At 36.6% G+C, this 22,866-nt stretch overlaps 1 protein-coding gene across 2 annotated transcripts; it reads left to right on the top strand.

Moving 5' to 3' along the window:
* The first annotated feature begins 284 nt into the window (after positions 1-284).
* LOC114745246 (putative GPI-anchor transamidase) lies at positions 285-14,221 on the top strand. 2 transcript variants are annotated; one of them, XM_028933396.1, is made up of 11 exons: positions 285-525; positions 3,451-3,729; positions 4,426-4,467; positions 4,547-4,691; positions 7,323-7,552; positions 8,831-8,888; positions 10,878-10,955; positions 12,010-12,098; positions 12,720-12,801; positions 13,355-13,525; positions 13,629-14,221. In XM_028933396.1, the coding sequence occupies exons 2-11, from the start codon at positions 3,563-3,565 to the stop codon at positions 13,770-13,772; spliced, it is 1,206 nt and encodes a 401-aa protein (XP_028789229.1). In that variant the 5' UTR covers positions 285-525; positions 3,451-3,562; the 3' UTR covers positions 13,773-14,221. The 2 variants fall into 2 exon arrangements, with proteins under 2 accessions (XP_028789229.1, XP_028789228.1); XM_028933395.1 differs by having other exon boundaries at positions 13,355-13,549; positions 13,629-14,061.
* Positions 14,222-22,866: the final 8,645 nt, after the last annotated feature.

Raw genomic sequence — 22,866 nt, forward strand, 5'->3', positions numbered from 1 at the left:
CAAACGACTTCGTTTTCCATGGATTGAAGGATAAAAAAATAAAATATTTAAAACCAGGCAACCCATCAAACGATCCGGTTATTACCAGTTGAACCGTTCTCAAAACGGTTCAATTGTAGACCGGTTTTTTTGGCCTCCCAGACCGGACTAACCATTGGTTCACCGGTTTTCCGGTCGAACTAACCGGTCTGGTCTAGTTTTTTTTTTCCTTGCATATTTTCCTCTTTAGTTTTCTTTCCTTCCTAATTTTCTCTCGTGTAACCGCAACGGCCATCTCTCCTGGTGGATCCCTCTCCCTTTCTCCCTCTTCCCAATTCGCTTCTGTATTTCAAAGTCCTCCTAAATTTCCTGACCTCATCGTCTTTATCATCATCGTGGGTGAGAGCGACAGAACGCCATTGACAGAACGAGACGACTCGACCAGATCTGAGAGGAAAGAGAGGCTTATTCTTCTTCTTCAACCTTCAACAGTGAGAGCTGGAACAAGAGCCATTTTCTACTGCAAGAAAAATGCCAGCCCAAGAGGTAATCTTTGCATTGTAATGCGGTAGAGGATTTTGAATATTCCCCGATTTATTCAACAACAAATTCGCATTATATTGTGTTCAAACACGCTACGCAGAGATTAATATAATGGGGTTCTAAGTCAATCATTAGTGAGACGTTAGAGTCACCATGGGAGATTAATGTGCAGTTTGAGAAGATGGGTCTTCAGAGATTCCCTTGTTTTGTGGTTCCGGTTTTTTTTTCGAGTGTAGCTGTGCTTTGTTATGGTAGCAGAACCAGTTCATTAATGAGAGAGATTGTGAATACTGTGGATATATATGCCACTTGATAACGATGTATTCGCAATCCTACCTGGTTATAATGCTCCTCAACAAGTTCCGTAAAATCTGTGTAAAATGATTTAAAATTCAGTTCTCTAGCCTTTGGCCTCATTCCTCGCCATTTTTATGGATGTATGGATTTCCTTGGTTAAGGTTCATATAACACAAGGTGATTATATGGGGAAGGCAGTGATAGTTTCTTGGGTGATTGAGGATGAACCAGGATTAAGTGTCGTGTGTTACTGGAATGAGAACAGTAAAGAGAATAAGATAGTGACTGAGAGCGAATTTGTTACCGATTTTCTGGCAAGAGAATTTGTTACCTTTTTTTTGGCAAGAGAATTTGTTACTTATAGATTTTACAATTGCTCATCTGGATTTATTCATCACTGCACTATAAAATATTTGGAGGTAGGAATTGATCCACTGCCCCATGTTATGATTGTTGTTATTTTTCTGATGCTAATCGAAAGTGGTGTGTTTCAGTGAACGAGTTATTTATTACTGTGATAAAAAGTTTAATAATGTGTGAGGCTACTTCTCTGAATTTTTAGTCCATAGTTATTATTTAAAAGGAAAACCCATAGTTTTGTGGTCTTAGTAATCTGCTAGTGTGGGGGCCATTTTGGCATATTAACTTATGAATAAAATACTTGGCCTAAGTAATCTGATTTTAAGTTGGTTCTAAATTTATGTAGAAGATTGAAAGCATGGTAGGATCTTCTCTTGAGCACGTCCTTTCATTTTTCATTGACAATGTTATGACGCTTAAACTTGATTGAGGAAACACTTATAGATGTGAAAAACAAAGTTGTACTTGTGCAATATGTTTCTATTACTTCTAGATACCATATGAGACCTAAATCAGCAACTAACAATCCCCTAGTGAGAGATGTAAAACCATTGACACATTACATGGACAACAAATCCAACCTAATCCATACAACAGCAACTAAATAATGTACCCATCTTTAAGAACAGAACAGAAAAACTTATAAATGAGTCAAATAAAGTTAGAAACATCTAGTATTGAATCTATATGAGCATTGCTTATTTTAGACAACTTCTTCAAAGGGCAAACCAGCTACCCAAGTCACCAGATTTATGTCATAGTTCCATTTCTTGTTCTTCAACTTGAATGCTATATATGCCACAAGTGTAATCTGACCTTAAAACACCACCCATACATATAACTTCATACTAAAAACAAGATAAAATTGTCTCAGAGAGTCCATACATTGAAATTTATTAATAATAAATCAAGTGGCTAAGATAGGAATCGAAGAACTATTATAACATTAAATATAATAATTATAACCTGTTATATAATATAATCCTAGCCACATTCAAACAAATAATATTGCAAAATACAGTAATCAAAGACCCTAGCAACTGTAGCTGAGATAGGAACAGCAGCCCAGGACTTCAAACATTCAAATGATCTAATTGGGTCCGCTAAGATTCCCAGATCTTCGTCGCCCATTACACTATCTGCTACCCTTCAAACCGATTTTTTCAAGTAAGAGATGTTTAGAATTTCAATTGTTTAGGTGTACTAGCAGATCAAAATGAAGCAAGAACAAATGGAGTGGGAAACTACAAAGACAAACGAAGAGGAGAAATTTAAAAGTTATATGTATGGGTGGTGTTTAAAAGTGTGATTGATATGTCTTGTAAATGAGACACAATTTTTAATTAAAGTATTTTCTTTTAATTAAAAGACCTTAATGCTATTAAAAAGACCAGGAACCATAGCCTGAGCACAAAGCCGAGCAATCTCACGGTGCTGGTTAATTTTTCCAATGATCTTGGTTTTATCTATTTGAATTTTCATATAAAATGCATTTTGCTAAGCCAGTGAATAAGTTGATTACCATTCTCTGTGATCATGGTGATTTTTTTCTTGTTTTCTGAGTAATCTATTTTGTTTTCCCTCCCTTTTCTAAAGATTCTAGACATGGGAATGTCTGGAACTGATTAATGTTCATTCTTTCTGGCTTGTCATATGCCATATCTTTTAATTTTTATTTTGTCTGCAAATCAAATGCGCATGCTTTGTTTTATTTTGGTGGAATGCTTTCCACGAAAAGAACATTTTTTTGTTTTAGAAATGGAGAGAAAATTGTGAACTTAGTTTTTATGTAATTGAGGGAAGAAGATCTGGCAGAAATTGGGAAGAAATCATCAGATCTGGCTGGATAAGATCGTCGTCAGATCTGAATCTTGTTGCCCTCTAATCTCCATCACCAACTTCTAGCTTGCCATATCCGGTCTGCATTTTTCTTTCAAATGATATCTGCCGCTTGCTGTGAAAGCATTTGTGGAACTGGGTCCCCATTCAAAGCTTCCTGGTTAGTTTCTATAAATCCCCCTCAATACTTCTCCATATTGGTTTTTTATGGATCCCCTGGGGGAATTATGTCATTCGTAGTTTGACTGAAGGATTGTAAATAGCATCTGTTTGCTGATATGAATGCTAGCAAGTCTGTAAACTCTTGCACAATAACAGGTTTTGAGGCTATGATTTTGTTATGGAGTATTCAATTATTTCTCTCTTGATTCTAGCTAGTCTTGCAATTCAATATTCCCTGTTTGATCGCTCCTTTTTTTTTTTTTTTGGCAGTTACTGAAACGTTTCTTTGATATCTGAAGAAAAGAGGTACCTGAGTAATATATCTACTTTTTGAAGAACAATAGATTTGACACACTAGGTGTGAGAATCGTTATATAGAAGCATGAGGTTCCTGATCTTAAGTTTGCTAAGGTTACCTATTGGAGTGCTAATGTTATTACTGTTATGTCTTGGAAACATCGGCAACTCTGTGGCGCATTTGTCATCTTCATCTGAATCCACATTGCATACAAATAATTGGGCTGTTTTAGTCTGCACATCACGATTCTGGTAAGTGCAGCTTCCATTTTTAATTTATAACATAACAAAATTATAGCTATATCCTCTTTTTGTGAGTAATGAAACCCTCTTAAAGAATCATACCAGTGTTTTCTTTTCGTGGTTCCTTTGGATTGTTTATACCACCTTTGGCAACATGAAAATATGATGCTTACTCGAACTGACCTGGTTTCGGACATTGTTTTCCAACTCATTTACTCCAACTCAATCATTTATGTTGTCATTCATGATTGTTTTGTTCATTCGATTTTATTTCAACTAACAGCTTACTATAACATAAATTAATTATTAAATTAATTTAAATATTGTTTGAATCCAGTTTACTATCATTATCACTAAAAAAGCAATCACGTGTTAGAACGCACCATCCCTTTTTGGCTGTATCTCATCTCTACAACATGTCTAGTGAGCTTTAATACCGACTTCCTTTTTATTCCTGAGGACATAAACGTTTTCAGCCACCTGTATTTTGATTTAGAGCAAAATTTATTGGTCTAGTGTGTGCATCCTTGAAATTGCTTTTTAGACTAAGTATCAACAATTTGGCCCCAAAAAAAAAAAAGATTAAGCATCAGCAATGCTGTCTAAACATGTTACTAAGTCTTATAAAAGACGTTTTATAGCTATCACAAAGTCTTAGTTTCATGACTTGGTTAACATATTTAATTCGTTGCTTCCCTTATTTAGGTTTAATTATCGACACATGGCCAATACACTTTCCTTATATAGGTAATATCCAATTTAACTTTATTTGCTCCAATTATACTTTGTAATTACCTGTTGTCATTATAATTTCCTTGTTAATCAGGACAGTTAAGCGGTTAGGAATTCCTGACGAGAGGATAATACTCATGCTGGCAGATGACATGGCATGTAATGCTAGAAACAAATACCCTGCCCAGGTTTTCAATAATGAAAATCATAAGCTTAATTTGTATGGGGACAATGTGGAGGTGAGTTTTCTTTTTGCCTTTCATTTTCCTTGTTCACTAGATAATATTCTTTGTGTTGGCTTTCGAATTGTCTTGATATGAGTCTAAATTATATTAACAAACCATAAACTCGTGAGCCAGTTTTGGTTGTGGATTTTAAACTTCCGCATATAAGTAATGAAAAGTAGGAATATATATCCACATATATGTAGAGATATGAACGCATATGCACAGAAGAACAATATAATGAGATAGAAGAGTACAAAGATTAAGGAGAAGGAACTAATCTAACAGCAAAGAAAGTAGTGAAGGAAATTCAATGCTCATAACCATCCCAAACAACTTTTCCTTCTAATGTGTAGCCTTCTCGCTGTCTAGAAAGAGGTTATTGAGAAATTCTGAGCTCTTGTTGCTCGTAATGCAAACATCCGAGGTCAAGGCCTTTTGTGGCCTATGCATCTCACTACTTTTTAGTATTAATCCTACTAATACATAGCTTAAGCAGAGGCTACTCTTTTCTTTGATTCACTAGCTATGTTCGTAGAAACTACATGAGAAATTTGAAGCTTTGCTTACTAATTTGGGCACAAAAAGGGGAAACACGTAATAATATTTTAAGTCTACTTATGTGCTTCCTTTCACTATGCAATCAATTAATAAATAATTTTGCTGTGAGTATTAATATTACTGGGAGGCTTCTTTTGTTTGATGATTCAAGCTTGTGTCTGGTATATAGCTGAGTTTGCCATTCTGCCCTGAATCTTGCATAAATAGATTGAGGTTGGAGACTTCTATTTCGGAAAACCAATTTGGATTTATGCCAGGGAGATCCACATCGGAAGCAATCTATTTACTAAGGGGGTTAATGGAGAGATATAGAAGTAAAAGAAGAGATTTACATATGGTTTTTATTGACCTGGAAAAGGCTTATGATCGTGTGCCAAGAGAAGTATTGTGGAAGGCTTTGGAAAAGAAAGGTGTACGGGTTGCGTATATCAAAGTCATACAAGATATGTATGAGGCGGTAACTACCAGTGTAAGGACGCCTGGGGGGGAGACAAAGGACTTTCCTATTAAGATTGGCCTACATCAGGGATCCTCTCTGAGTCCGTACTTGTTCAACATTGTTCTGGATGTTGTAACTAAACCTGTTCAAGAAAGAATCCCTAAGTCCATGCTCTTCGCGGATGATATAGTTCTTATGGCGGAATCAAAAGAAGAGATTAACACTAGTTTGGAGTTATGGAGAAGGACTTTGGAGTCGAAAGGTTTCCGTTTGAGCAGGAACAAAACAGAATATATGCATTGTGATTTTGGAGGGAGGCAAGGTAATAGGGATTTGGAGGTGAGGATGGGAGAGCAAATTATTCCTCAAGTATCAAAGTTTAAATACCTAGGATCTATTATACAGGAGGATGGGGAAATTGATGGAGACATTTCTCATAGAATACAAGTTGGCTGGTTAAAGTGGAGGAAAGCTACCGGAGTTATTTGTGATAAGAAGGTACCTGAGAAACTTAAAGGAAAATTTTATCGGACTGCTATAAGACCAGCTATGATGTATGGTAGTGAATGTTGGGCAATAAAGGGAAAACAAGAGCACAAAGTCGGAGTAGCAGAAATGAGGATGTTAAGATGGATGTGTGGTCATACAAGAAAAGATAGGATTCGAAATGAAAAGATCAGGACAAGAGTCAGTGTGGCACCTATCCAAGAGAAAATGGTTGAAAATCGCTTAAGATGGTTTGGACATGTCAGAGAAGGCCTTTGGAGGCCCCGGTGAGGAGGGTGGATCAAACAAGATGGAGTCCTATAAAAAGAGGCAGGGGAAGACCGAGAAGAACGCTGAATGAGGTCATTGAACGAGACCTCCTAATCAACAACATATCTAAGGATTGGGTTGTTGACAGAGCATGATGGCGTCGTGTGATTCATGTAGCCGACCCCACCTAGTGGGATAAGGCTTGTTGTTTGTTTGTTTGTAGAGAAATTAGAGGAGAGAGGGGAAGAAGAAGTCTGGGAAGAAAAATGAGAGAGAGAGAGAGAGAGAGGAGGGAGAACTTATTCTATTCACTTTGGCCATTCGCCAGTCTGATTACCCAGGCCCCTTATTTATAGGCCTAAGGACTTGGTAACTAATGCTAACTAACTTCCTCCTTTCTATTATATTTACACATCAAATACCTTGGTTGACTTTAGGTACTCTTGCTACTGAAGTCTGTTAGCCATAACACATTTCTCTGATATGTAAATTTTCCATCTCTCTCTGATTGGCTTTAAGCTGATATCAATATTAAATCTTATAATTTCTTAAAAGAGACTTAGGGATATTTGGATGGAAACTAAATCATGATTTTAAAATTGATTTTACGGTATACTAAGTAAATATGTAAGGGGAGTTTTGTTTCGATTTGTGTGAAAACATTTTTGCTTTCTGGGGTTACCAGGCACCCTCTTAATAGAAGACGTGCTGTGGTAACCCAATAAACCTCTTTGTCTAGTCACATTCTCTCACTTTTTTCAGTTGAACACTTGTGTATATGTAGACTTCCATCTGATATGATGCTATAGAGATATTCATCGCTTTCAACCTGTTTTGGGGCTATACGCAATGTCTTTTAGAGGATGAACATTTTGCTTCTTAACTTGCAGGTAGATTATCGTGGCTATGAAGTGACAGTGGAAAACTTTTTACGAGTTTTGACGGGTCGTCATGAGGCTGCTGTTCCAAGGTCTAAGCGTCTTCTAAGTGAAGAAGGGAGTCATGTACTTTTGTATATGACTGGGCATGGAGGTGATGAATTTTTGAAATTTCAGGACTCTGAAGAGCTCCAGAGTCATGATTTAGCTGATGCTGTGAAGCAAATGAAAGAGAAGCGTAGGTATGAAGTTGTTAGCATCCTGATTTGATTTTCTAAGATGAAGAGGGAATAATTACAGTGAATCTCTTCTGGATCTTTCAAGTGAGAATCTGATAGGAACTGACAGTAGGAACAGTAATAAATCAGATAATGAAACAGTGAATGGGCTCCTGATAGTGAAATAATACTCGAATAGGATTAATCAATAGCAATCTTCCTACTCAGTGGGAGATAGGAAGTTACAAAATGGTTCACACACTCACAGCCCATACAATGGTCCTGACATTCGAGAGGTCAGCTCTCTCCTCACCATGCTCTCATGCCAAAAAAACGTCTTCCCTCCCCCAAGCTACAACGGCTAAAATACTTAAAAGTAAACAGCACAGTCTCCAAAATACAACAACCTAGTACACAGACCTAAAGACATTAGAGTGTGCTACTTTCTCCAAAAAGGTAGGAATTAGAAGTCAACTCCCTGGTTGCTTAGAAAGGACTGTTGCCTTTTGCTTGCTTCTGCCTCTGTCGCCTCTTATAGGTATTTTTAAATAGGTCGATCCTATCAGAATCTCACCTGATAAATCTCAATAACCAGGGATAAATTCTATTAAGAATGAGTAAAGTAAGAGTCTCAATCTACACACCCTCAATAGCCGAATCAATGGAGAATTTCCACTTAATTCAAATAGTACTTTATTTCTCTGGTATGTTGGCCATAAAATCTGCCAACACATTTATAATGCAGAAAATATGATTAAATGAGAATGAAAAATAAGTAAATATCCCTAGTATCTTGGAGCTAAGCTAACAGAAAGAGACGGTGGACCTAACAACCTAAAGTTCACTTACTCAGCTGATAAATCATTAATAAAACAAATAAAACTTATGAGACTCATTCAGCTGTCCTTCAAAGATGAAAAAACTGACTCAACCACTACTCCATTCTCCTTATTTCTTCTCTGGTATGTTAATGTGCTGATTTGGAGTCTTATCAGAAATCTTATGCAAATTAATGTTGTGACTTTTAAGTTTGATTTGTGAACTTGATATTTGATAAAGTTTTGGATCAAGGGCTGTATTTGCATGCTTTCTTGTATGGCTGTTTTCATATGCTAAAGTAATGCTTAGTTTTTTGTATGAAGTTTTTGCTTGGCAAATGTTTTATGAAATAGACCATTTTTCTAACTATGAAGATTTAATCTATATTTTGTGATTAACTTCATATTTGGTAGTTATTGACATCTTGTGACCTCTTTATATAGGGCAAAAAACTCATCTTTTTGCTGGTATGTTGTCTCTTAGGTTTAAGGAGCTATTGATAATGGTGGACACTTGCCAAGCTTCAACTCTCTTCTCACAGGTCTCAAAATGCTTTCCAGAATATGATTTTTAGAAAAATCAAACATGAATTCTCATTAGATGGATTTTTAGAATATTATATGAAGCTTATTCATTCTTTAATTAAAAGGAGATGTTGGCAATCAGTCAATCGAAGTATTAATTGCATGATGTTGCCTTGTTAGATTGTTTTTACATAAGATTACTGCATGCCTTGTGTTTTTACGATAGGTGCCTTTGTCTATTCCAATGGGATTTGTAATCATTGGTAAAAGAACTTTGGATATTAGGAAGCTTAAACTCAGTATTTGTTAATTTGATTGTGATAGGGTGATTGTAGAAAGAAAGGTGAAAGAGAGAAAAACAGAGTGAATACAAAGAGAAACTAGAATTATACTGTATAATTCAAAAGGTCAAAGCATATGAGAATAAGATTGATGATTACCCTATTTATAAGTCATGGGTAATTCTAATCTCAATTAAATATCTAATCCAAACATTACTATTACTGATATAATTAAATCCTATCTAAATCCTCCTAATATGATAATATCCATATTCTATCTAAATTTATTTAAAATCCAAGTAAATTCTTATAATTAATGAATCTAATAAAATCTTACCTAAACTTATCATTATCTTCTCTACAAGAGATCTTTGTCCCCAAGGGCAAGTACATAGAAAATGGTACTAAACTAGAGCCAAGAAGCATTTTAAATAATCCATGAACCAATTTTGTACCAGCAACCTTGTATTGAAGCATTGAACATGAGACCCATCAACGCCAAACGTGAGTTTCACACTCTTGCAGGTTCTTGACTTGCAAAACTCATTGCTTAGCCATGCGTGACCAGCCTAGGAGCATTCCTTTTGGTTGTATGTGACAGCCCTTATGTTGTCCCCAAAAAGCTTAGTTGCAAGTGGAAGTTTGTATACAGAAAGCTGTGTTTTATTCCATAGGATTGAATGATACATATAGGCAGAAGAGTGATTTAGCATATCACATGAAATCCTCCAGAATTAATGAGGAAGTAAAAAAAAGAAAGAAATATATTCTGTAATCCCTAAATTAGTGCCTAAGAACCATGTGTCTAACGGGTAGAAAATCAGAGTACATAGCTGTGTTTGATTCTAGGTTAAAGAGTGAATGGGCCTCCCCCTATGGCCCATTTCCAACACTCTCCCTCAAGCTGGGGAATAGATGTTAATTATTCCCGGCTTGCTAGTCGACTTGTCAAACTTGTTCTTGACCAGTGGTTTGGTCATTACATCCGCAATCTGTCTTCCAAAGGGAATTTAGGTTAGATCGATGACTTTAGCTTCAATCTTTTCCTTGATGAAATGGCTGTCAATTTCAACATTTTGTTCGGTCATGTTGGACAGCATTGTTTGCAATCTTGAGTGCAGCCATATTATCACACCACATCTTGATTGGTGTATTTATTTCTATGCCGAGTTCTCTTAACACATGTACTACCCATATTAACCCTGCCTGCATGTGCGCACATGACCTTCCTTCTCAAATATTAGCTTATTGCTTGTGTAGTTACTTTAATTCAATTATTTAGAGTTCCTGAGACAAAATTACGAAAGTTGATGGGTGGAATTTTACAAGCATTCTACACTAGATAGTTATAGGTCTTTGTCATCTCACAAACCTTTGCCTGCTAACTAGCCAAATGTGATGTGCTGGCTTACTTATAGCGTATTTTGATCCATTTTGACTGTCATGTTGTGAAGAACAAAGGACATGGCTGTACCTAGTAAATTTCTATTTGCTTTTACTTTTAAGTTTCAACTCTCTGTTTACTATTGTCCTGGGCTAGCTTGGTACACATCCTTTGCATGTATTTAAATGTCCTGGTGGTAAAAGGCAAATATGCCGCATAGATATGTCAAAGCCTGAAATCCTCTAATTCTTTTCTCTGTCACGTTGAGAAAAAGTTGTCATTTATTTATTCTGCTAATTTTTTTCCCTAGGTTGACTTGGTTCATTTTCTGAACCTTACAGCTTCATTCCCCAGGTGTTTTGGCTATGGGAAGCAGCATGAAAGGAGAGAATTCATATTCACATCACTTAGACCCAGATGTATGTATCCATTTTCTAGTATTAACCATCTGCTGCAGTCATTCCTGTTGTTAATGGCATTTAGATTCTAGACATAGGCATCAAAACTGCTGTGGCATCCTCCCCAATAATAAATAATTTGAGGAATTGTATTAAAAGAATTTTTTAAAAAATCATGATCACACAATTTTCAAGCAGTGTCATTACTTTACTAAGTATATTAAAATCACTCATGGGCCTTAACTCCGATTTCTGAGTTGAATTGGTACTTGAAATGGTATCCAAGTCACGATGAACACATGATCTGAATTTGATCTTTTCTGTTATACATTTTCTTGATTGAAATTTTTAGTTCTAGTCACAAGGAGCTTGTTCTTGTTTTACTCTTAAATCTCATAATATGCTTCCATGTAAGGTGTGTTAGAAATTATAATAAAATATTACGAGTCTTCACTTAAATGCAAGGAAAATTTAAATCTGGAAAACATTCATTTAGAAAGTTTTAAACAGATTAATGACCATATCATAAACTTCTGAGATGAATTCGTCCTTTATTGTATAAATGTACAGCAACATTCAACCTAAGCACCAGTTGACGTAAGTGGGAAAACAAAACTTAAATGTTCTGATGTTATTAGCAAGAGCTAAGAAAACATCTGAGTAAGTATCTAGCAAAGCTAATAAACTGAACGGACTACAGAGGGTGTGAATGAGTGTACAAAAAAGAAAAAGAAAAAGAGAAGATCATTGTGCTAGCAGTCAAGAAACAATGGCAATCATAAGACCAAACAAACGGTAGGCAATGGCAAAAACTCGAGGTCTTGAGCAGTTGGCAAATTTCTCTTCACTTGGCAGTTCTGATAACAATATGTGGGAGAGAAGAGTCTAGAGGAAGGTAAAAGGATAGAAGTTACTTGGTTGAGGATTTTGTTCTATGATGGCTAGAATATGGCTACTTTTAATAACGTTGATCCTTGCAATGTTATTGACATGGTTCGTAACTGTGAACATTTTATTCTTGAATTTGGTCTATGATCCGGACAACTAAAATTCACTTCTGTTTTATTTAATACAGGTTGGTGTTTCTGTTGTGGATCGCTTTACATATTATACTCTAGCCTTCTTTGAGAAGCTAAATATGTATGATAATGCCTCCTTGAGCAGGTAGACCATAAGTGTTTTTTGGGAGTGCGAATACATGACTTCTTTTCCTTGTTATGAAGTGTTTCTGTAGCCTCTGTTTAACTTTCCGGTCTTGAATGATCTTGTAATTTTGATGAAAGAAATCTGTTGAGAGATCAACATAGATGAGGATCATTTTGATTTTTCCATCAAACCAATATGGAAAACAATGAGTTTCAATTTCTATGCTACATGGATCATCCAAACTTCCAAATACTGGAAGATGAAACTGAGTTGGGTCTTCCAATTTGTGACATGATATTTAGTTCTATTGATTACTGTTGTCCAAATCAAATATTTGATTTTTAGTGGGGCTTTACATGTCCAAATGGATTTTCCAGGAAAGTTGAATTCTGTTTTCATGGTTTATAATTCTATGGCTGTGCAAATGAAAACAAAAGTTTAATTAAGGTGATCGACTCTCATTTTGTGATCTTGGTGAATCCGCCTCTCCCCTTCTCTATTATGTTAGTACAGATAATTGGTATGGGTTGCTTAGGAGCATATCAAGAGAATTGTGTTGCAGTAGGTAGAGCATTCCAGCGTCATATTCTTTTGGTAGTTATATTGCTAATTCGGGCATATTTTGTGTTTATTTTGCAGCCTTTTCAATTCATTTAATCCAAATTTGTTGATGTCAACCGCATATCATAGAATGGACCTATATCAACGTAGTTTGGAGGAGGTAATAATTTTTGTTCTTAATTTAATGCAGCTGAACTTTTTTTTCAATAAATATATTGAAATATTTTTTATGTTGAGGAATTTTGAGTAACATTATTTGTTGAGGGATTACCTACATAAGTAACAGATGTTTACTCTGCAAATTGCTGCTACCTGACATTATTTTACATCTCATGGTGCATCATGGGCTGCAAAACATCAAATAATGTTGGCTGTGAAAATTCTGTGTATAGTTTCCACCTAACACATTTTATTTCTTTAATTTATCTCTACTCAGGGAGTTGTTGAAATCGTCTTATAAGCTATTTTCCTGAAAGAATAATAAAGCAATGAGAATCTTGTATACTTCCGTAGGATATGCGTTCTGGTTACAAGACAGATCTCTTAACAAGATAGACGAGAAAATACTATACGTGACAGAAATCTGCATGCCAATAAAGTTTTTGTGTTTATGCTTCTATGTACCAGTTATTGCGTTGATGTGGTGAAAATGAGCATTAATCAGGTCTAATTGGGAAGAATTCTATAAGGATGATTTTGTTTCTCCTTGTTAGGTACCTGTGACCAACTTCTTTGGTTCTGTAATGGAAACATTACATACTGATTCAGCATACAGTTCCCACCGGAGTATAGACGTTGGAGAAGCCAAAATTAAAATTTGCACAGATCAACCAATCTCTGGGAGCGACAGAAGAATTTTGAGAAACATGAATAACAAGGATCAAGTTAGTAGTAACTTAAGCACTAAGGTGACTATCATATGCGCCATTAGGATTGGCACATTATTTCATGCGTAGCATTTTTCAAGAGAATGGATTTTCTGTGCAGGAAAATTCACGGCATAGCTTTGGACAACTCTGGAATTCTATTCTCAGCAAAGCGACCACACCTGAAAACGTTGATGCATTTGTGTGCCACTCCCTTCTTTTAATGCTTCCTTTGTTGGTAGTTTCCACATGGCTATCACGCTAAAGGGCTGGAACAACGATTTTGAAGTTGCTTATGCATGCCTTTAATGTTATGGTTGCTGGGTATGCGATTTTCTAGGAAAATGCTTATAACCGATGGTTTCACACTGGGGTTGAATTCAGAGGAAGCTGCCTCATGGTTTCAACCTATTGGTTTGTCATTTTTTGTTGCCCTGTTCATGCTGTGGTGCGACCCTGTTGTTCTGGTTATGCATAGTTCAAATGGTGTTTTTTGTATCTGTTTTTAATTGAAATGGAATTCAATGGACATATGATCAGAAGATTCACTTGAAGCACTTAGAGTTTCAAACTATTATTCCCTTGGGCCCCGATAAGAAGCTAGAACAGCCATGTTGGTTTTGTCTGTTTTTCATTGTAAAATTTGATATTCACGGTGGGAGCAGGTAAACTTCTATGATCGTACATTTTCTAGTGAAAATTTCCTGATGTGAAGTAAATTTCAGTATGAATTTTAATTACTCCCCCCCCCCCCAAAAATTTTCAGAAGCCTCAATTTGTTTTTCTAACACCGTCTTTATCTTGTCCTCAAATCATTGGTTTGCTTCGGTGAACTTTAAACGTGTAATGTGATATAGGGGCAAATCCAGCTTTTTACAGAAATAATTTTAACGCAATTTTGCTTTTTGAAATTGCTTTTGGAAAAGAGTACATTATAAGTTCAAAAAGAAAAAGAAAATCAATATCAATATCAATGTCATTCTTTTAAAATCAAATTATTCTAGATTAATTATGACCAGGCCAAAACCTGTGCTGCTTAGGGTAGAACAATAGGTAGGTTGGGCAGCTTGTGCCCTAATTTGTAGCCGGCCTGTTTAAAATTACATGGGACTTGTGATGAATCTGTTTAAGTTCATTGTAAACGGGCTAAGAATAAATAGGGGGGTTAAATAGGTTATGAGGAACCAAGTAACCAAATCAACCAGACAACTTTCATCAGGGCATAACAATTTGTCAAAATGCAGCTGATAGATTGAGGAAGATAAAGGAGGATGAAAGAAGACCAAAAAATGTCATAGCAAAAACCACAACCACCTTAGATATAGGCACAATTGCATTGATTCGAATTGAGTGAGTATGAGACTGGCAAGGTAGAGAAATGATGGAGAGCAATGAGCAGAGGGAAGCAAAGTCACAAACATGGAGAGAAGAGGTGATAATGAAATGATGAGAGGTTGATGTGCGCGGTGAAGCCATAAGAGCGGCTGACTAGTCGTCATTGCTGCCGCCTGGTCAATATTAGGAGTGGCTTAGTAGCGGTGGAGGAAGAGATGGTAATGGTGATGTGAGAGAGGAGAGAAAGAAGAGAGAAGTTGTAACATCCTGAGTTTTATCGGGTTTTAATAGCCTCTTTTGCGTTGATTTTGAGGATAGATTAGTGATTTAATCTTGATCTTGGTGTTTGGGTTGGATTTGAGGTTTGTTGGAGGAATAGATGAACGTACCCCTCTCAGGGTATGTTCGCCGCGGCGCACCGGGAGTTTCAAAGGGGAGTGTCTTCTCGGGAAGGTTTGGCCGCGGCGAAGTCTAAGGGATGCCGCGGCGAAGTTGTTCAGGTGAGCGAGGCTTCCCTTTCGGGAAGGTTTCGCCACGGTGAAGGTAGGGGTATGCCGCGGCGAATGTTTTCTGGGCGAGCGAGAGTTTCCTCTCGGGAAGCTTTCGCCCCGGCGAAGATTGAGGTTCGCTGCGGCGAAGTCAAGTTTTCAGGCGAGTAATCCCTCTCAGGATTAGTTCGCCGCGGCGAAGATGGAGTTCGCCGTGGCGAAAGGTCGCGAATCTATATATTCGCGGGAGCAGTTCAGCGTGCGAAAAAGAAGAAAATCTGAGGTAGAGAGAGGCTCTGCTAGGGTTTCGGTATTTTGGCTTGGAGGGGGCATTTCTAAGGATCCATTACCTCAAGTAAGTGATTTTAACCTCTAATCTTCTTTCTTTATTGGAATTTCTTGGAATTTCTGAGGATTTTTAGTGGAACCCTAGGATTTTCTAAGTTGTGATGGAATTGAGGTTTTTGACCGATTGTTTTGAGTTTAATTGATTGCATTGGGTTAGTTTAAGTATTTAATCGGTGTAGTTTCCTTGGATTTAAAGAATCTTGAATTTTTGGAGCTAGGGTTTATGGAATTGGATGATTTGGGATTGAGGATGACAATGTAAAGATTGATTTTGGGTTTTGTGAATTGGGTTATGTTAAGGAGGGTTAAATTGGATGTTTAATCGGTTTAGAATTGTTGTTGGAGCCTTAATTGCTCAAATGGGATGTTTGGGTGTAGAATTCCATAATGGGTCCTTGAGGTTGTGAATCTTAATTGATGTTTGGAAAGGAATTAAGGTGTTAATGGATTGGTATGACTTTGGAGTGTTGCCTTGATAGATATACCCTTTGAGTTGGGTAGAGTTTTGATGGGAGATAGGAATTTTGTGTCCCCAAGTGTTGTTTTTGGCCACATTATTAGTTTGAAAGCTAATATATGATGGTTGTGTGTTTGTGTGCTTGTGTAGACCGGTTGTGAGTCTTGGTGGTGCACGGGGCCACATCGTTGGTTTGTTGTTCCTTGCTTAGGCGAGAGGTAACCACTTTCCAATCCTTAGTACTTGCTTCTGTGGTACTGTGAGTAGATTTATGTTTTGTGCTTTAAGTAGTAATTATGTTCGAATTGTATGTTGTATATAAAAAGGGAAAACCGTCTTGTGGGGTTTTTAATTGATGATGAATGAAATCTTGAAATTGTGAAGGATATGCCACTGAATGAGGTTAATTGTGAAATGATTATTACTTTTTGATTATGATTTGAGCATGATGCATTGACTGGGAATTGGTGAGAGTTTTGTCTGTTACTACCACGTGGTAAGGCCTCCATTAATGCATGATGGTTAGCTTAGTACGTCCCCCATAGTGAGGGATAGGCCTTTTGGCTCCTTACGTCCCCCAAAGTGAGGGATAGGCCTTTTATGGCTCCTTACGTCCCCCATAGTGAGGGATAGGCCGGCTTCGGCTCCTGAAAATCCCCCAAAGTGAGGGATTTGGTTGTTGGGATTGCATCATTGCACTTGCATAATTTGTTGTGGCTATCTCGTTATTATACTATTTGTGAACTGCCCCACTTGACACCTCACGAGCACCTATTTAGTAGTACCTAGTATTGGAAAGGTTGGTTACTGGGACTTTGTCTCACCCCGTGGTTTACAATGTTTTCAGGTGAAGGTTCCGGGCGTGGGCCATCGGGAAGAGATGCAGAGGCTTGAGCTCGGTTAGCTTTAGGCCTCTAGCATTTATATATGTATGACTAGTATATATTGCCACATTTAGGACTGCTTTTTGATATATTTGATTACCCGGCCTTGTTGTAAACTGGAGAGAATGTATCTCCTTATTTTGTTTGGCCGGAGGCCATTGCTAGTGTTTGATGAACTCTGGATTATATGGTTGAAAACTATTTAGATGGGTTGATCTTGATGTATGTGTTACCCGGGCCGGAGGCTCGGAGGCCCAGTGGATATGAATGGATTATTTTAGTTGCATGCAACGTCTTATGGGTTGACCCGAGCTTGAAAGTCAATTTCTAAAAATATGAAATTTTCCTTCTACTATGGTAGCTCGTTTTAACAGCTCTCCTTTTCTACCATAGTAGAGGTTTTATGATGGGTTAAAAATGTCTTGAGGTAGAGGGTTTTTACAGAAGTAGGTGGAGGAGGAAAAGAAAAGCGGCGATGGGTTGAAAGGATTGGAGGGGAAAAAGACAGCAATGGTAAAATGAGGAAGCATGGGGGTTTTTTTCTTCTTCCAAATTTAAATGTTATATGAAAATTGATAAAAAATTTTGAAGTTGCATGTCACAAGAATCCACAGGCAAAACACTTTTGCCACTAAATCAAGGTTATAACTGTTATATGAGTGTGAAAAATAATTTATTTTAATATACTTTTCATATTAAAAAATGAAAAAAAAATATATACGAGTGAGTAAGGGCGTTGATTTTACTAGCCTGCCAGTTTAAATTTGCTCGTTTAATATACTTTTTGGGACGACCCAAATGGGTAAAATTTCACATGGCTGTGGGCCAGTACAATGGGCTATGAATTTTTTGCTCAGTCCTAACACTACTTTTCTATATAAACCTTGTTTTTTTAACGTGAATAAACTTGTATTTAACTAGAGGAAAAATGACACATTGGACACAGAGGATATCTGTTTACCTTAGGCAACAGAGCCGTGTAGGGACCTTTTGAGAATGGACAAGGAGAACATCTCTTAAAGTCAAATCTGAGTTGTATTAGGTTTTAGTTTTTTCTTTTCTCTCAAGCCGCTGGCTTGCCGTGTAAAACTAAAAAAAAAAAAATAGAGGAAATGTGAGAATTGTGTAGTTAAATTTTCACTTTCTTATGTTGATGGAGTCTTCAAAATTCTAAAAGGAGAACATTGAATCCTTGTTTGGATGGAGAGAAAATGATGGAGGAAGGAAAACTAGGAAGGGAGAAGTAAATTTTCCTTTGTTTGAATGATCGAAGAAAAAAGGAAAAAAAAATTAGGAGAAAAATGAGGTGTGAGACTGATTCAATTTTTTCTCCATTTTTCTCTCGCTGATAAATGGAGAGAAAATAGGAACAAAACTGTACTTACCCATTTGCCCTTGTCTCGCCAATAAATCTCGCTGCACAGTTTTTTCCTATTTGGACTTGCCACACAATTTTGAAACAAAGTTGGCTACTACAGTAGTCAGTTCATCCACAACAAATATATATGTGTGTGTATGTATCTGGTTTTAAAATAAAATTTGGTTTGAATTAAATTTTATCCACCAAAAAAATATAGCTGCACCTATTAGTATTGAAAGTAGCATTTTTTTAGTTAAATCATTTGGCTTTAAAATATAATAATATGGAAATATATTTTCGAAAACTAATTCAAAATTAGTTATAGTTTCTTCTAGTTTTGAATTAGGTTCTTAAGCGCTTTTCTTTTTTATTATGTCTTTTTAGTTTGTCCGGTTATACCACTGTTATATCTGAATTAACAGTGTTAAAAATTTTGTTAAAATGTGTTGATGTGGCAAAGAATTGGACTATTTTTACTCTAATAGCTTGGATCTTACTCGGCATTTACGGACAAAAAATTTTTGTCGCGTCTTAAGAGAAATTTTTTTACTAGAACGTCTAAAAACAAACTATTATACGATTTATGGAAGTTCAATGAGTTGTTGACCTGATGTATTTATTTTATCTTTCCTGAATCAATAGATTAAAAAAAATGGATACAGAGAATCACCCGCCGAGAAGCAAAATATTATGTTTAGAAATTAATATAATACTCCTCCGGTCCTAAATATAAGACCCTTTTCATAGTATAAATTACACTACGAAAGGGGTTTTATATTTAGGACCGGAAGAATATATCATAATGATTAAGAAGCATGAAATCAATTTTTTTTTTTTAAAAAAAAAACTATATTCTCCCCAATTCTTCATCATCTACGAGGCATATCTGCAAATCAAATGGTTGCACAATAAACCGGAAGCTTTGTGAATCTTTGAACCATGCCTTCAAAGGTTGAAGGTTGATAGTTATGATGACCTAGAAGCTTCAAATCCGCGTTGAAGGAGCAATGATTGACCACTCTCAATTATCTCCCTTTTTTCTTCCTTCTACAAGTAGAAGTGGAAATACTGGCCGGTCTTGAAGCTTCAAATAGGCATTGGAGGAGTAATGATTGACCACTCTCAATTCTCTCCCTTCTCTCTTCCTTCTACAACTAGAAGTGGGAATACTTGTAGGTCTAGCCCTATAGGGCCGGCTCTGTAAGGCCGAAATCATCTATTAATACTCTTACACTAAAACCACGGCTCAGATGGCTTATATTTTAGCTTAAAACTCATTTTACTATTCATGAGAGATATCTGGCTTCATAATAATTTTATTGGGCTTTGTGTCATGCGGCTCACAAATGGGGCTACGTGTTGTGGATACAACTTGAAAATTTGAATTTGAATTTTGAGCCGTATCTGATTTCTCAGTCTCAATATTCAACATTAAGGCCCTGTTTGGATGACATAGGAAACCATGGTTTGGAAGGTTTGAAAATTTTGCCTACCTGTTTGGATAACATTTTGTGCAAACCATGGTTTGGAAGGCTAAACCATGGTTTGCACAAAATATCATCCAAACAGGTGGGCTAAATTTTCAAACTGTGGTCCAGGTGAAACCATGGTTTTATTAGAAGCAGAAAATAGTCACTTTTGCGTAGAAAAATTTGCAACAAGTCGGGTGATAATTGAAGGCAACGGTCATTGACCAAAAATACCCTTCTTCCTTCGCTTCGCTGGCCGACACTTGGCAGTGATTATTCTCTCTTCACCCAGCTCAAATCTGCAATTCAGCTTGCCTCTTCACCCTTTCTTCATCAGCTTGCCTCTTCGTCCTTTTTTCATCCAAAATTTACTCAGCTCGCCTCTTCGTCCTTCCTTCGCCGTTGCTGCTCTAAATTTCTACACCGACGAGATCGTCCTAGGCTCATGAAAACAGGGGCTGGTTGTGTGTTTCTCGGCTCGCCAAAACTATATCAAGAGTTGGGTTATCCGATCCATCCATCCTCGGTTTCCAATCTTCATTGTTCAGTTCGCCCGGTCAGGTTGCTGTGTCTAGTTCGGTTAGTCAGATCTTGCACTTAGGTTAGCTCTCTCTGGTGATATTAAAAATTTTGTTCACTCATGCATTTTCTCCATTCACAACCAGCATCAATCTGTCATCTGAATTGTAGCTACCTGCTTGTGGTTGTGGCTCGCTCCCTCCTCTTCATCTCTTCATTGCAGCATCGGGTCATCAGTGATGAATGCGTTGGCTGTTTTTTTAGAAATGTGGCGTTGTTGAAAATTTGTTTTGGAGACGAGAAAGCCTGCGAATTGAATTCTACTTATATAAATTCAACACAAGTTCTTTTTCCTCTTGTTGCTTGGCGTGGGATCCCTTTTTTTTTTTGTCTAGATTCCCCCTAGAGAAGAAGCCTGTGAAGTCGAACTATGTATTGGGACTTTTTTTTTTTTGTTTCTTGGATAGTACTTTAGGTTTATGATTAATTAAATTAATTAACATTATTTGTTAAGAGTCGATCTGATTTGGGATGATATAAGAAATGTGTTGTCCTGTACTGTTGTATTAAGGACTTTGATAGATTTATGGCCAACTTTTGAGAGTGAGGAAAAATAAAATCACAACTCAAATCCATGTATATATTGAAGGAAGTGATTTGTATTTTGGTCAGAGGTTTATGTTGCTAGTTTTTTCTATTTTCGGTTGACAAATCCGATAAGAATATAATTTTAAAAAATATTATGAAAGGCTTGTGCAACATGTTATTTCTTTAAAACAATTATATGCTTTATAATATTATTGCATTCATCATGAACATTTGTATTAATTACGCACATGAACGAATTTTTTTCCAAATATATTCGTAATACACAATTATTTCAAAGGTTAAGTACAATATGATTTATGGTGCATGATGGTTCAAATATGGTTTTTCTTATTATTTTGTCTTCCAATTGTCTTTCTACAACAATTAAGAAAAAGAAAAAGTATATATAATTATTTAGTTAGTTTTGACGTTTTAGAAGTTAGTATTTTGAAGCAAAAACAGATAATGAAGTTTAGAATAGGAGGGGGTGTATTTTTTCCGGCCATTTAAAATTAGAATTTTCTTGTGTTTGTTAATTTTTGCCGCGCTTGGTTTGGTAGGAAGGAATTGAGATTTAAGATGTGGTCAACTTTTTCACCTATTGCAGTAGACAATATGATTTTTGTTATTTCATATGATTTTGGGTTGATTAACTTGTGACGACTAAAGAGCTGTAATTGTGCTATAGCATAATGGGTAAGGATATGGTGAAAGCTTTCTGGGATCTAAGAACCACAAAAGTGTTTATTAACCTGTGCATTGAACTTGTGCAACAAGGAGAAAGAAAGGGTACAAGCTTAACAAAGAAAGCTTGAGATATTCTTGGTGATAAGTTTGCTACCAAAACTGGAAGAGTGTACGCAAAACCTCAATGTAAGAACAAATATGATTCCCTACGAAAGGAGTGGCAAACATGGGATAGGCTGCTTCATGAGACAGGTTTGAGATGGGATACTAAAAGGAATACTGTCAGTGCAACTGATGATTGGTGGGAGAAGAAAATAATGGTAATTATTGAACCTTTTGATCTTACATTTTCTCTGCCCGTTAATTTTTTTGGGGGTATATTTACTGTTTTTTGAATATTTTATGATATTATTAGTATCTAATGTGCAGGAAATTCCAAACTACAAAAAATTCAGAGAAAGAGGACTTCACTTTAGGGATCAATTAACTCAATTGTTCAGGAGTGTGGCTGCAACTGGACCATAAGCATGGGCACCTTCTTCCATGACACTTCTAAGTGAAGGAACACCCAATGAAGATTTGGAAGAAGGGTCCGGAGATAGTGATGAAATTTTAGATGCGCCAACTGGTATAAGTGGGGAATTTAACTCAGTGAACTTCAATGACAATAGTGGAGGTAGTGGGTGCAACACTGAATTGAGGCAGGATAACAATGGTCGGGGTACAAGCAGAGGTGGGAGTCGACCTAGTAGTTCACTAAGGGTCAGAAGGAAGAGTGAAGTCATGAAGAAACGCATATCTCCCTCTATGAAAATAGCAGATGCACTTAGCAAGATTACTGAAACAAATATTTCTGAGGCTGAGCGTAGAAATGAGGTCATTTCACGAGTAGAAGCTAGAAGGTTGAAAGAAGAAGTGCGTGCTTATGAGATTTCAATTAGGGGAGTCCTGTCTCACCTCAAAACAGTTCCTAAAGTTGTTAGTGATCCTGATTTCTTTAGACAGTGCCCATAACTCCTCATGGAACGGCCAGAGGCACAGGAAATGTATGCAGCTCTGAAAGATCAGAAGGAACAACTTCTGCCCATTTTGGAGCATTACACTAGGGATTTATGACTTGTTTATTATATTAGACAATTCCTTATGTGTATCGTTTTATGTGACTAGTGGATTGTTGTATGAATCAGACAACTCTGTAACTTTTATAAATGTTTTGTAATTCCT

The sequence above is a fragment of the Neltuma alba genome, unplaced genomic scaffold (assembly GCF_004799145.2).
Source record: "Neltuma alba isolate B1F8T4 unplaced genomic scaffold, ASM479914v2 tig00004567_pilon, whole genome shotgun sequence".
In the NCBI taxonomy this organism is placed as follows: domain Eukaryota; kingdom Viridiplantae; phylum Streptophyta; class Magnoliopsida; order Fabales; family Fabaceae; genus Neltuma; species Neltuma alba.